This window comes from Fukomys damarensis, unplaced genomic scaffold (genome assembly GCF_012274545.1).
Source record: "Fukomys damarensis isolate Sample0158 unplaced genomic scaffold, DMR_v1.0_HiC HiC_scaffold_37, whole genome shotgun sequence".
In the NCBI taxonomy this organism is placed as follows: domain Eukaryota; kingdom Metazoa; phylum Chordata; class Mammalia; order Rodentia; family Bathyergidae; genus Fukomys; species Fukomys damarensis.
Window position 1 is genome coordinate 43,624,742 of NW_022900949.1, and position 13,507 is coordinate 43,638,248.

Here is a 13,507-nt window from a genome sequence, read left to right on the forward strand (position 1 = left end):
CGCCACGGCCACCACGATTTCCCCAGGAAAGTGGTACAACCAAAGGTTGAGAAAAGACTCAGCCAGAGCCAAGGGTGGGCAATGAGAGACACAGGAGGAAGAAACACATGTGGCAAGCCAGAAGCACCAAGCGAGTTCTTCATCCTCTCACACAACAACCAGCAGTCAACCTAGAGCAGAAGAGAACACTCAAACATAGAGTTTAATCTGCTTTACATTATGTTACTTTAGGGAAACCAAATGGAAAGCCAGCTCTCAAAAATGCCAATATGATGCCAGTGCTCTACTGGATGGGTTGGAGGATTCACAAGCAGGAGACTAAGATACTCTCAGGAGTCAAGTCAGGCTTGGGCTCCCATCCCAGCCTCCTCACTGGGCCCCCTTGTGACCCTGAACAAGCACCCTAACCACAATGAGCCTGTTTCTCCATACGTACCAGTGCCCATCTGTCAAGGGTACAGAGGGGATGCTACCAGGCAAAGCTCAGAGAGTAAGCCTTAGACCCCAGTGTCAACATGAGCGTCCCCCACTTCTCTGCTAGGTGTACTGGGCAACTCCAGGTCTTGTCATTTTATTCACTCAACAGCTCTCTTTGTCCTACCATCCCAGCTCAAGCCCACCACCTGTGCTCGTGTCCTTCACTCTGCAAGAACCAACTACCCCAGCTCTACTGAATCCTCCAGACATAGAGCCTTTTCACTCCTGCTCCCCATGGGCCGAGAAGACTTGCTCTCCCTGTCCCCTGGCCTTAAAGCTCACCTCAGAGTCACTACCCCCAGGAAGCTTCCCCTGACCTTGGGTCCCCTTCACTTATATCCTTCCCAAGTACTACAGGCATCTCACTAGTTCACTCTTCACCTTTACATACACCTATCAGATCCAGATCGGGTCTCCCAGGACTTCCAGGACATCACAAGCTCTACCAAGTAGGGCCTGAGTTGAGACCCTGACTCCCCACACCGCAAGGAACTCAAAAATTGGGTAGTAAGCCGGTCCTTAGGCTGGTTGTCCGGCCTAATGGTTGTACAACCATTCCACAAGGACAAGGGCATGTTCAGAGTGGAGCTGGTAGAACCAGCCTTTGATCCAAGGGGGTCACGTGGGCAGAGCAATGTGTAAACCCACTTATCACAGCCTCTTAAGAGTTACTGCTAAACTCAGGAGACCAAGGCAGGAGGATCACTGTGAGTTCGAGACCAGCTTGAGCTACACAGTGAGTTCCAGGTCAGTCTCAACTACATAGTGAGACCCTGTCTCAAAAAAAAAAAAAAAAAAAGTTACTGCTAAAAAAAAAAAAAAGAGTTGCTGCTGAGGAAGACTGCCTCCATATCCACAACCATAGACTTGGTAAGGAAAACCAGTGGGGCTTTGATAATCATAGCCCTCCCAAGTCTGCACTGCACAAACATAAAGGCAAGTTTGAAAACCAAGTCCTCTTCACAGCACTGAGAGGCTACAGGAACCACTGCTGGGCCAGCAAACACATCCACCATGAACAGCCGTCAGCAGAGTCCCTCAGATGCCAGTCTGGCTGATGTTCTGATGTGCTGGGAAATATGAAGACATGCTCCCAAGCACATTAGGGGAGATAGCCAAGGCTTTATGTAACAAGATATTTATATCTGAACAACACCCTCCAAGTGCCAGGAATTCCAAGAGGCTGCCTAGAGAGGACCTGAGGGTCTCTACAGCCATGATAGAGACAAAATACACAAAGCCTACAGCCTACACTGAGATGAAGGCCACCCCTGCCCCACTTAAGACAAAGCTGGCAGAAGAGCAGTCAGTTACAGGAGCAAGAGGTAGGGGAAAGCACGCTTAGGGAATTAGCGCTTCCCCAGCACCAAGACTGCAGTCAGTGTGTAGTCACCACACTATCGGTCCAGTCTACTCAAGGAAGGGACTATCCCTCAGGGGAAAGGCAACAAAAGTCCCACTCCACTACAAATGCCAGGAATACCAAACACCTGGAGCCAGTTACTCCCAAAGGGCTCAGCCTGGCATGCCAGGCTTTTGAAGATGCCCTTCTTGCTGTCCTGTCTCACCCACTGGCCACCCTGGCCTCCACTCTCATAGCTCTCTGCCTCTGGAGAACTGTGGAGAGGAACCAATCTAGGCAGGCCTCATCTTAGGAACCATCCCTGCACTCAAGGGTTCAAGTGCCCCACAGGGTGTGACACTGTTGTCACATGCCTTGAGCAGAGAATACCCAAGAACAATCCACTTTTCATCAAGTCTGAAACTGTGGGACCTTTTCCTGTTTCTGTGGCAGTGATAACACTAATTGCCATTTGGGAGGCAACTATGAACTCCTAGCTATTATCTCCCCACCCCAAAGAGGTGGGGATCCAACTCAGGATCAGGAATACACCAATAACAAGTTTTCATAGGTCACCAGGAGCCCAGGGAAGGTAGGGCAAGGTGGCCACAGCCCTTGCTCCCAAACACCAGAAACTGCCAGTGATGGGCAGCTGGAACCTAAGAAGAGATATGAGTACCCACAATCTGCTCTGCCCGCACTGCTCAGCATGAGGAGGCCTTCAGCAAACCTGACCTGAGAGGCTGGCTCCAAGGTGGCCATAGGGCCCAAAGAAAAGCTGGATATTGAAGTAGAAGGGAACTTTCTGGGGCAGGCCATGCCAGGGCCAAGCTCCATCTCCATATCCTGCCATAAGCAGTCATTTAGTTATGTTCAAGCACTTAGGTGGTTCCTGGTAGTATGTAACTAGTGTTACCAGTGACACAGTAGCTCTGGGTTTCCAAAGGGCTTTGGATTCATACATGAAAGTGCTCTGACACTAGCAGCGAAGGATGCCACTAAATATTCCTTTTGGCAAATACCACATAAATGCCCACCGTGGGATGGTAGCAAAGAGACAGATAAGTTGCCTAGATCAGGTGTGACGGTGCACTGTACCCAATCGTAATTATCACCTCAAAACAGCAAATAAAGGGGGCAGCCCAGATCTGTTAGCTGCTTAAACACCCTCCAGCCTGGTGTGGTGGCACATACCTATAATCCCAGCACTCAGGAAGCAGAGGCAGGATGACTGCTACAAGTTCAAGGCCAGCCTGGACTACAGAGCAAGACCCTGTCTCAAATACAAAACAAAACAAAAACCATCCAAGATAGGACTTGGGGTGTGGTTCAGTGGTAAAGTATGTGTTTAATATGCATGAAGCCCTGGGTTCAATTCCCAGCACTGCATTAAAAAAAAAAAAAAGAAAAAACTAAGAACCTCCAAGACCACACTTTGGGTAGGGTAGAGGTACAGGGATATGGCAAGGGACGAGTGGCCAGAGAACTTGGGACTCAAGAGTTCCAACTCAACCTTTTGGAGGACAGGCTAAGGCTCTCATCAGCTAGCCAATTCTGCCTATAAAACGATGGAGTCATTACAGTGCAAAGAAACTTGTGTGGAAATAGTGGGCAGAATGCCACACTGGGAGGGCCTAAGCTGGAGATCCAGATTCACAACCTCCTGGCTACTGACCATGGGTAAGCCTCACACTTCTCTGGTGAAATGGGGAGAAGTCCTGCCTTGCTAGCCATGCAGGCCTGTCAGTGAGTCATGGACCTGCACGTGCTTCTAAACCACAAACACGTTGTGGGTGCTGGGACGGGGGCTGCCGCTCAGATGTCTGCACAGTCTTACTGTGGGCTCAGAGCATATGGAACCAAGACTACTGGCACTCCCACGAACCCACCAGACTGTCGACTCCTTACTGAATTGGGAAATCAGAATTGCTTTCTGCAATGACAGGCCAGAGCCAAGAAACTCCTTGCCTTGGAAGAGAGTTGGCCAGGCTGAGGCAAATAGTGCCAGCTTTCTGCTGCAGCCCAAAGCCCCAAGCAGGCTTCGACTTCAACCCAGGACAGAAAGTGGCCTCCAGAGAGCATGACTGCTGAGTAACTGGACACACACTGCTATTTAGTTAACCAAATTCTCTCAGAAGAGCCCACTAGCCACTTAGGAAGTACCTAGTGCACATCAAGAGTCACCAGGAGAGACCCTGGACATCACTGTATCCTTAAAATCTTTCTTCTGGGTTTCATAGGAATCAGGGACAGAAAAGAGATCAGGCATCTGCTACCACAGTGTTGAGATCTCTGCTTGGAGAATCAGCCTCCAAAGACCCCATGGTACCTGTGGGGGCAGGAGCCTCCTGGGTAGTGGGTTTCAGCTAAGGAGCTCTCTGGGAAACCCCTAGACCTGAGCAAACCTGGCCAGGTCACTCCATCAGCAAAGAGGGTGAGACGTGTATCCCCTATTTAATAAGCTCTGATCCACCTGGCTCACTGAGCCCCTCAAGTTGAGTCTCAAGGCTAGGAGATGGGTTTGCTCTCCTGTAAACACCCACCAGAACATTGGACAGGGAGCTCAGGGGACTTCAGCTGTGTTTACAGGTTGCACCAAATCCCTCCCAGACTCAGATCTGTTCTAGGATGGGTGAGAAACAAGGTGCTTCGGGTTCACTGAGGAGCTTCATTCCATGAGGTAAGGACAGTAGCAAAAGCATACTGAAAGGTGTCAGGAGGGACTGTTGGCCATGTGTACCCAGGCCCACTTAGCACTTAGCCCTGGGACCTCCACAGTCCTGCCACCCCCAAGCTCCATGAGGACCAAGGGCCCTCTCCTGAGCACCCACTATCCTCCTCATCTACTCCACTCACCTCCTGACTACCCCTTCCATGAAACCCCTCTCTCTTTCCTCCTCTGGCCCCACCCTCTGCAGCCCTCCCATGTGGGAGATGGGAATCAGGCCCCTCACTCTGGCTACTTTGTGGAGCTATTTCTTCGGTGGCTCTTCACTGGTAGGACCCAGGGTATGGCCTCAGCCTTTCATACATGCCAAATCTTGGGCCCCAAGCATCCCCTCCTTCCCCAGTGTTAGCTTCTGCCTCTACCCAAACTCCACAAGCCAGCCCCTGGGCCTGACCACGCCCCACTGATACAGGCCTTCACCTTGACACTGGCCATGGACAGCTACCAGATGGGTACACCAGCCTCCTGTGGAAGTAGACCACTGCTCTTCTCTTTCAGGTAACCCTCATCCCTTCACTCCTGAGTGACAGGCCATTGCCAACAATGCTAGTCCAGCCTTGTCTTTGAGACCCTGGGCCAGAGAGGGCATTTGAGGCTCTCCCCAGTTGGATACCCGACGCTGTGTCCCATGAACATCAATCCAAGTTCCTGATCCATCTGGGTTGGACCTGATCCATCCGGGTTGGCCTCTCCTGGGGTAACCTAGAGAACTTCTCCTCTCAATGCCAAGATTCAAGTGCTACAAGGCACACACCCAGCCCTGTCCCCTTCACAGAGAGGAAAGAGCCTGCATTCCTGACTCACCTCATCACTTTCTCACCCCATCTCTCCTGTCCAGTGCTCCCCTACCCCATTAACTGTCCATGTACAGGGCATTCCCAACCCTGTCCCTTAACTCAGGCCTGGCCTAGAACAGAATAAAGGCTTCTAAGCCTGGAGGTGGGGAGGACTAGAACCCTCCAAATGGAGGGCAGAACCTGCTACCATTCTGATCTGGAAGACTGAAAGCATCAGCATCTGTGACAAGCGCCAGGACTCACTGCAAAGAGACTTCGTTTTTATGGCTGGGCCCTGACACCTGGTGGCGGTAGAGGGTACTACAGGCCTTGACCAACCTGACAGGCCTCAGCAGACCAGACTGGATACCAGGAACAAAACTCTGTCTCCTCCCCTTCTTCTCTTCATCATCATCATCATCATCATCATCATCATCATCATCATCATCATCATCATCATCATCCCTTATTCCAATTTTGTACCAGTTACTCAGGGTTTTTTTTTGGGGGGGGGGTACCAAAAATTGAATCGATCCCAGGGACTTTGTGCTGGGATACATCTCCAGCCCCCTTTTTTAAATGTTTTGAGACAGAGTCTTGCTAAATTGCCCAGGGTGGGTTCAAACTCACAATCCTCCTGCATCAGCCTCCCAGAACGCTGAGATTATAGGCGTGCACTGCCATGCCCAGCTACTGTCAGTTCTTGACACAAACCACCTCATAAACCCTCCAACACCCGTGAGACAGGACCTGTCTCTGTACCAGAAGCTCCAGGGAGTTAAATGACCTGTCCAGTATCATACAGGCGAGAATGCAGAAGCCAGCTGGATTCTACCCTCCACTGTTGTCCCAGCCAGATCTTCTCCCCTTTCGTGTGATGTTGGCTCACCTTAGTTATCCCAAAAAGTGTTGTCTTTAAGCATCTGAGACAGTCAAAAAGTGCTTGTGAGAGTGCTGGGGGGCATTCTGAAACTTGAGCCCTGCACATGTATCACCCCCCTCCCCGCCATGTTTCCAAAGGCTACAATTAAGTCAGGTACATAGTCCTGGGCCTGGCTTCCAAGACTGGCCCTAGGCTAAATCAATCTTATACATGGCTCATGGCTCTACATCCCTGGAGGACTCCATGAGACCAGAGGTGGCCAAGTTCCCACCAACACTGACTTCTATGGTCATCTCTGCCTCCTTGGCCCTAAAGGCAGTCTCCATGATGCAGAGAAGACAGCAGCACTGGCAGCCAGCAAGAACTGGCTCTCGAGGAGAGTCCCTGCCAGGCCCACACTGAGAATCCCTAGCTGCAGTATTCCTGAGACTCTGTCATCTCAGAACTGGCACCAAAGGGTTTGGTATAAGGAGGTAGCACACCTCATCTCCTGGCCAGTGCTCCAGCCAGGACAGCCACATTGCAGTCTATTCATTTCTGACTATCCCAACAGACAAAGACTCAGCACTCCACTGAACTACCACAGCAATGAACCAACCAGCCAGCATCAACACAGTCCAACCATGGCTGCCCCCAAGCCCAGGAGGCTGCCCAGCACTCACACTGATAATGCTGCAACAGCCGGTGAGTCCGTACATCCCACACCTTCACAGTGTTGTCCATGCCGGCAGCAGCAACACATGTACCACTGGGGTGGAAGTCCACATAGGTGACAAAGCTGGAAAGACAAGGAATATCATGCACTACAGGGGTTCTGCTCTGCCAGTATAGAACCACAAGTGTCTACTGCTTTCCCATCCCTTTGTATCTGCTCATGCTATTCCCTCAAACCAAAACACTCTTTTCTGCAATGTTTCAGATAGCCACAGGAGAGCAAAATGAAGAAAGAATGGTAGCCAGGGACCAAGTTCCACCATCTTTTTTTTTTTTTGGGTGGTGTGGTATTAGGGATCAAAACTAGGAGCACTGTTCCACTGAGCTATATCCCCTTTTTATTTTTTATTTTTGGACAGGGCCTCACTAAATTGCCCAGGCTGGCCTCCAACTTGAAATCCTGCCTCAGCCTCCAAAGTGACTGGGATTATAGGTGTGTACCACTATGCCTAGCACATCACTTTTTAAATACAAGTGGAGATGGCCATCTTCAGACTCAAAGGTCAGCTGGGCTACTCTGGGGCTCTGGAACTGGAGTTGGTACCCTTGCTAGAGCTGGCTCCAGAGTAGGTCTTGCCAGCTGATGAATAGGTGGGAAGGTCCAGCAGGGCCACAGGGCTGCTGGCCCACCTATCTCTAAGAGACAGGCCATGTGCCTTCAATACACCCACACAAGCTCTCTGAAAGAGACCTTGCCTGGTTCCCAGTCTAAGGAAGGTAGAACCTGGGGTGCATTAGGTTGACTCTCTACTCAAATGCAGGCTCCTCCCTTTCTCAATAATAGACCCCAATATAAACGGCCACCACCTGGTGAGGCTTCCATTTCATCGCCACAGGTAATATACTAAGAAGCTTTAAAATGCAGTTTGAGGGTCTAAATTCAAATGTTCACAGATATGTTGCAATTCTAAGATCTAGAAAGTAAAGGCAGAAAAGAGAAGTCCAAAAAATTACACAGCTAGAGGTTAAGTTCTCCATGGAATGGGGATGGGGCTAACCCTTCTATGCACAAAAGAAAAGATGCAGTACCTATACAAATGGCATGAGAGCAGCAGAGCAGCAGAGGTGTGGCTACCGCCCCCCACATCCAGCTCCAGAAAGCCACTGGCCTCTTTGTGTCAGGTTGCAGCTCAATGCTGCAGCACCCACAGATGAGGGACAGCACTGGGAACTTACCCGCCATGCTCACAGTATGAGTGGACGCATTCCCGGCTGGTCTTATCCCAAAGCTTGACGGTCTTGTCATCACTGGCAGACACGATGAGCCGACCATCAGGGGAGAACCTGACCCAGTAGGGGCAGGGGTCATAGAACTGATGAGCAATTTTCTACAGTCATTTTCCCTGCATGCCTACTAACTGATCAGGACATTACATGTCCTGCCCAGATCCCTGAATGGACCCTTCAGGAGGCAGGTGGTGTCCCTCTCTGTGAGAGGGATAGGAGCAATGCCTTCCCCACAGCAAGGACAGAGTAGTACAATGCATAGAATAACCCCACAGGCATAAAGCACGTGGCAACATCTGGAATGCCTGCTGGCATTCCTACCATACAGGTGGCCACAAGCCCCAAAGCAGAATAGTGACCCTGCTCCCAGTCCTTTGCGTCAGCAAAACACAATCTGCAAACAAGTCATGGTGGCTCTGGGGACCCACCACCCAAGACCCACTGGGGCATGACACCCACTTTTCTGACCCAGTCCCTCATGCTTGGAGGACCCTGACCATGAGACCTCTCACAGTGTTAGAGGCCTCCCAGGACAGAGGAATGCTGCTGCCCTAGGCAATGAGTATTTGCACAGGTTCCCCAAAAGAAGAAAGTTCAATAATCCCAACCTCTGTCTCCCATGGTTTCCTAGTATTTCCCAGCTATCTCTACCCGATCCTCCAGGGTAGAGATTCGACAGCAGAAAGCTTTGTTTTAAAAATTCCAATAAGCTAGAAGTAGGCATATCGGTGTCTGCCAATTCTTGGACCTTGAAAAGTCCTTCAGGTCTCTTGGCTCCCCATGTACAAAGCACAGTCCCCCCACCAAAGGGAAACTCTGTAGCAAAATAAAAAGTCTGAGGTGGAGGAATGTAGGTCAGCCTTAGCACCAGACTCAGGTTCAGAGCTCTCCTTTGCCACTCACCCATCAAGTCTAGGATGAGAAACTGCAGTGCTCTGAGCCTGTTTCCTCATCTGTAGAACAGAAATGATACCACCTGGCTGGCAGAACTGTCATGAGGGACCAGAAGAAACTAGAGTAGTAGCACTGACAATGTCTTATCATTGACACTGCAACTTTCAAGAAGTGGCCCCAGTTGCCTCTGGTGGGTCTCCCTCAGCATGGATGTCAGAAGGTCATCACAGCTTGAGAGAGGCTAACTTAAGCTCATGAAGCTTTTCAATAAATACAATGCAGGAACTATTACAGTGGCCATTTTCAAAATAAAGAAGCCAAGGCTCAGGAAGATTACAGAGTGACTAAATAATCTGCCCATAGTCACAAGCTGGCACCCAACATCTCTCTGTGCCCAAAGTCTCTCCAAGTGCAATGCTTACCTTGCACAGCGGACCCAGTTGATGTGCTGGCTCAATGAGAAAAGGAATTTCTGGCGATGTGTCGACCATACCTTGATTGTCTTGTCATCAGAGGCTGTCACAAGGGACTGGCCATCACTAGAGAAGTGGACACTCCTCACCGTGGCTGTGTGTGCACGAAACACGGTTGACTCACCTTTGCTATGAGGACAGAGAGCCAGAGTAATAGTGAGGTGTAATAGTGACGTGCAACAGTGAGGCAGTAACATGTAATAGTGAGGTAAAGGCCCACAAGCTTATCAAAGCCCTTCACAATCTTCAGACATCCCTCCCAAAGTCAGTCCATGCCTAAGCACCCACTTTCCAAAAAACGAAGCCAGAACCTCCCCCAGGAGAGAACCCTGCTTCTCACATCCCCACCCACGTGTAAGCAGCATCAGGTAGCAGTCCTTTGAGGATCTCTGCAAGCAGTCCAGAATCACTCTCCCAAGATAGCTCTAGCCTCTGATGGCATCTCCTCAGAGGTTAGGTGGTATAGATGTCCTGCTATGGCCAGTCCAGAGCCAGGATATGGACCTGGGTGGCGACAGCTCTGGCACCAGGGACCCAGACTCCATTAAGCCCTTCAAAGTCTATAACTCACACGTTAGGTACCCAGATGCGGACAGTCTTGTCACGGGAGCCTGAGGCAAGCAAATGTCCCGAGGGGGAGAAGTTCACACAGGTGACAGCATCCTTGTGGCCTGTGAAGCGGTAGGCACGTGCCTGGGGCTTCATGTGCCAGACCATGAGGCAGGAATCCATGGAGCCACTGGCTGGGGAGAATAGGTGATACTGTGATCTTCCCCTCTATCCGGCCTCAGGACTCCCCGAGAATACTGGGGGACATCACACCAATCTCTGCATTCCCAGGCATCCACAAACAGAGAAGGTCCCCACAGAGCCACATCACCCACACCTCAGTAACTGCCCACCAGAAGGTTGGAGAGTCTATGGCCTGGCAATTCTCTAAGGAGTAGACTGACAGAGGACCTCCCACACCAGCCCTAGGAACTCATCCCCAAGGAGACATAAGTCACTTCATAGACACACCCTGAGGGCATAAGAGCAAGTCTTTCCAACACTAGGGAGCCAGCCCAGCCCAAACAGCCTCTTACCAGTGAGAGGGCTTGACTCAGTCAGACTAAAGGAGATTCCTACAAAACCAAAAATTATCTCGGTTCCCTCTCTGCCTCCAGCCTCCAGCCTCCAGGAGACCTTAACAATAGTATGAAGGGGTAAGCTGAATCTACAGGAACAAGAAAGCTACAGCCAGGTGAGCTGTGCATGAACCCACATGTGAGCAAGGAAGCGGGCACCCAAATACAGCAAAAGGACCATGGTGTGGGATGTTCCTGGCCTGCTCAACACCTTTCTCACTGGTAGGCCTCAATAACAAGGTGTACCACAATGTCGTAGGCAATGGAACCCAACACCCAAGGAAAAGAGGTTGCTGTTTGTAGCCTGTGACATAGAACAGAACCAAGAAGTGGCTGGGATGTGGGCACAGAAAAGCCTGATCCAGTCTCACTCTCAAAAGCTATGTAACCTTGGCAAGGTCCCCAACCCCTCTGAACCTCACACTCTGCATATAAAATTGAGGTCATGAAGCCCAGCCACAGAGTTGGAAGGTGGAAGGAGAACACAGGTCCACACAAAGCATCTACATCCTTGTCATGCTCCGCTCCCCATGTCACATCTTGCTTAAACCTAGCACCTTCTCTTACCCAGCTGCTTTGTATTGAGACTGAAATCCACACAGGTAACCGCATCTCGGTGGCCCTTAAAATGCCTCTCCAGTGAGGGGTCCTCCTGTGGAAGAACCAGAGTCAAATGGGTGAACCTGGTCAAGGAAGGAGCTGCCCCTGGGCCAAGGCTTCCTACAATAGCCAGTAGGGGTTAAAAATGCTTACAGCATTGCTGGGTGTGGTGGCACACGCCTGTAATCCCAGCACTCAGGAGGCTGAGGCAGGAGGATTGCTGTGAGTTCGAGACCAGCCTGGGCTACATAGTGAGTTCCAGATCAGTCTCAACTACATAGTGAGACCTGTCTCAAAAAACCAAAAAAAAAAAAAAAAAAAAAAAAAAAAAAAAAGCTCACAGCATGATTTTCTTTCTTTCTTTTAGACAGGGTCTCACTATGCAGTTCAGGCTGGTCTTGAACTCACTATGTAGCCCAGGTTGGCCTCCAACTTGCAGCCATCCTCCTGCCTCATCCTCCCAAGTGCTGGGACAATAAGCATGCACCACCATGCCTGGCCACAGGATGATTTTCTTACACAGAAAATCCCAAGGAATCCCCTAAAAGCTACCAGAATTATGTAATTAATAAGTTCAGCAAGGAAGTAGACTACAAAATTAATACAGAAGAAAATGTAGTATTTATATATAATGGAATACTACTTTGCCATAAAAATAAACAAGTCATTCTTAGATAAGTGGATGCACTTTGAGACCATAATGTTGTGTGAAACAAATCAGACATACAAGCTTAAAAACTGCATGGTTTTTCTTATATGAGAAACTCAAAAAATATATATTCAATACATATTAAAATGAAAGATAAATAAGAAGTAGGGAGAGCTTTTTCAGATTGATAGGGGAAAAAACAGAGAGAGAGAAGGAGAGGAGGGAAATGGGTGGGGGAAAAAGAACTGAAGAAGAAAAAAATAGAGCTTTTGCAAATAGGAAGGGTACCAAGAGTTGGAAGGAACAGTAGGGGCTTAAATAAATAAATAAATAAATAAAATGTGGTATGTACATGTAGCAACTCATCACAATGAAAGAAATCATTATGCAGTGTAAACATTTACTAATAAATAATAAAAATTTAAAAATCAATACACAGGGCCAGGGATTTAGCTCAGTGGTGCCATGCCAGCTGTGCAAGCACAAGGTTCTAAGTTCAATCCCTGATACCATTAAAAAAAAAAAAAATCAATACACAAAGAAATCAACTGTATTTCTGTATAGTCACAATGAATAACCTGAAAAATAAAGGAAACAACTCCATTTAACCAACCCCCACGCCGGAATAGGGATCAAACTCAGGATCTTGCACTTGAGAGGCTGGCACGGTGCCACTGAGCTAAATCCCCAGCCCCAACCCCATTTATAATAAATAAAAGATAAAATACTTAGGGATACTTACCAAAATAAGCACAGATCTGTACAACAAAACTACAGTACCAAATTTCATTGAAAGAAATTAAAGAGAACTTTAAAAATAGATAACTCAAAACTGGACAAAGATGTGGTTTTTCTACAAAATGGAATATTACTCAGCCATAAAGAATGAGAAAATAGATTCATTCATAGGAAAATGGATACATATTGAAGATATACTCCTAAGTGAAATAAATAAGGCACACATGTGTAAATACCGAATAGTTTCTCTGGTGTGAATAATCTGCTATAATACAGAAGATCCTAATAAGATTACTGACATTGAGAAATGGGAAGAAAGGAGCTAAAGATGTAGGGAAGGTGGGATGGGTAGGGGAAGGGTAAAAAGGGAAAAGAAAAAAATGTGAGATAATGAAAAGATGGAAATAAAGGTGGTTGTAGATGGGGAGGGGAGGGGAGGGTGAAGGGAGGGCAGGGACAAAGGGAAAAAATGAGAACCAAGACTTGTCATGTAGAGGTACAAGATCCCACCAATGAATGTAACTGTACTGTATCCCTAAAATGTACCAATAAACTCAAAGCTGAAAAAAAAATAGATAACTTATGCTGTGGATTGGAAGGTAATATTATTAAGATGCAATAATCTTCAAAATCAATCCACAGATTCAACATAATTCCTATCAAAATCCCATGGGTCATTTCTGTAAAAACTGACAAGCTGATCCTGAAATTAATATGAAAACTTGCCTGGTATAGTGGCACATAGCTGTAACCCCAGCACTCAGGAGGCCAAAGCAGGAGGATTGCTATAAATTTGAGGCCAGTCTGGGCTGCACAGTGAGTACAAGGCCAGCACAGACTACAGAGCAAGACCCTGTCTCAAAAAAAAAAAATAAAAAA

At 48.5% G+C, this 13,507-nt stretch overlaps 1 protein-coding gene across 4 annotated transcripts in view; it reads right to left on the reverse strand.

The window, feature by feature from the left end:
• Nucleotides 1–13,507, reverse strand: part of Poc1a (POC1 centriolar protein A) — a 106,559-nt gene that overhangs the window by 63,544 nt on the left and 29,508 nt on the right. For all 4 annotated transcript variants that reach the window (XM_010625423.2, XM_010625422.2, XM_010625425.3 and 1 more), the window contains exons 2-6: nucleotides 11,209–11,293; nucleotides 10,086–10,257; nucleotides 9,464–9,643; nucleotides 8,097–8,204; nucleotides 6,869–6,984 (exon numbers count right to left, since the gene is read on the reverse strand). In XM_010625423.2, the coding sequence (XP_010623725.1) occupies nucleotides 6,869–6,984; nucleotides 8,097–8,204; nucleotides 9,464–9,643; nucleotides 10,086–10,257; nucleotides 11,209–11,293 (661 nt within the window). The remainder of the gene's footprint in view (nucleotides 1–6,868; nucleotides 6,985–8,096; nucleotides 8,205–9,463; nucleotides 9,644–10,085; nucleotides 10,258–11,208; nucleotides 11,294–13,507) is intronic.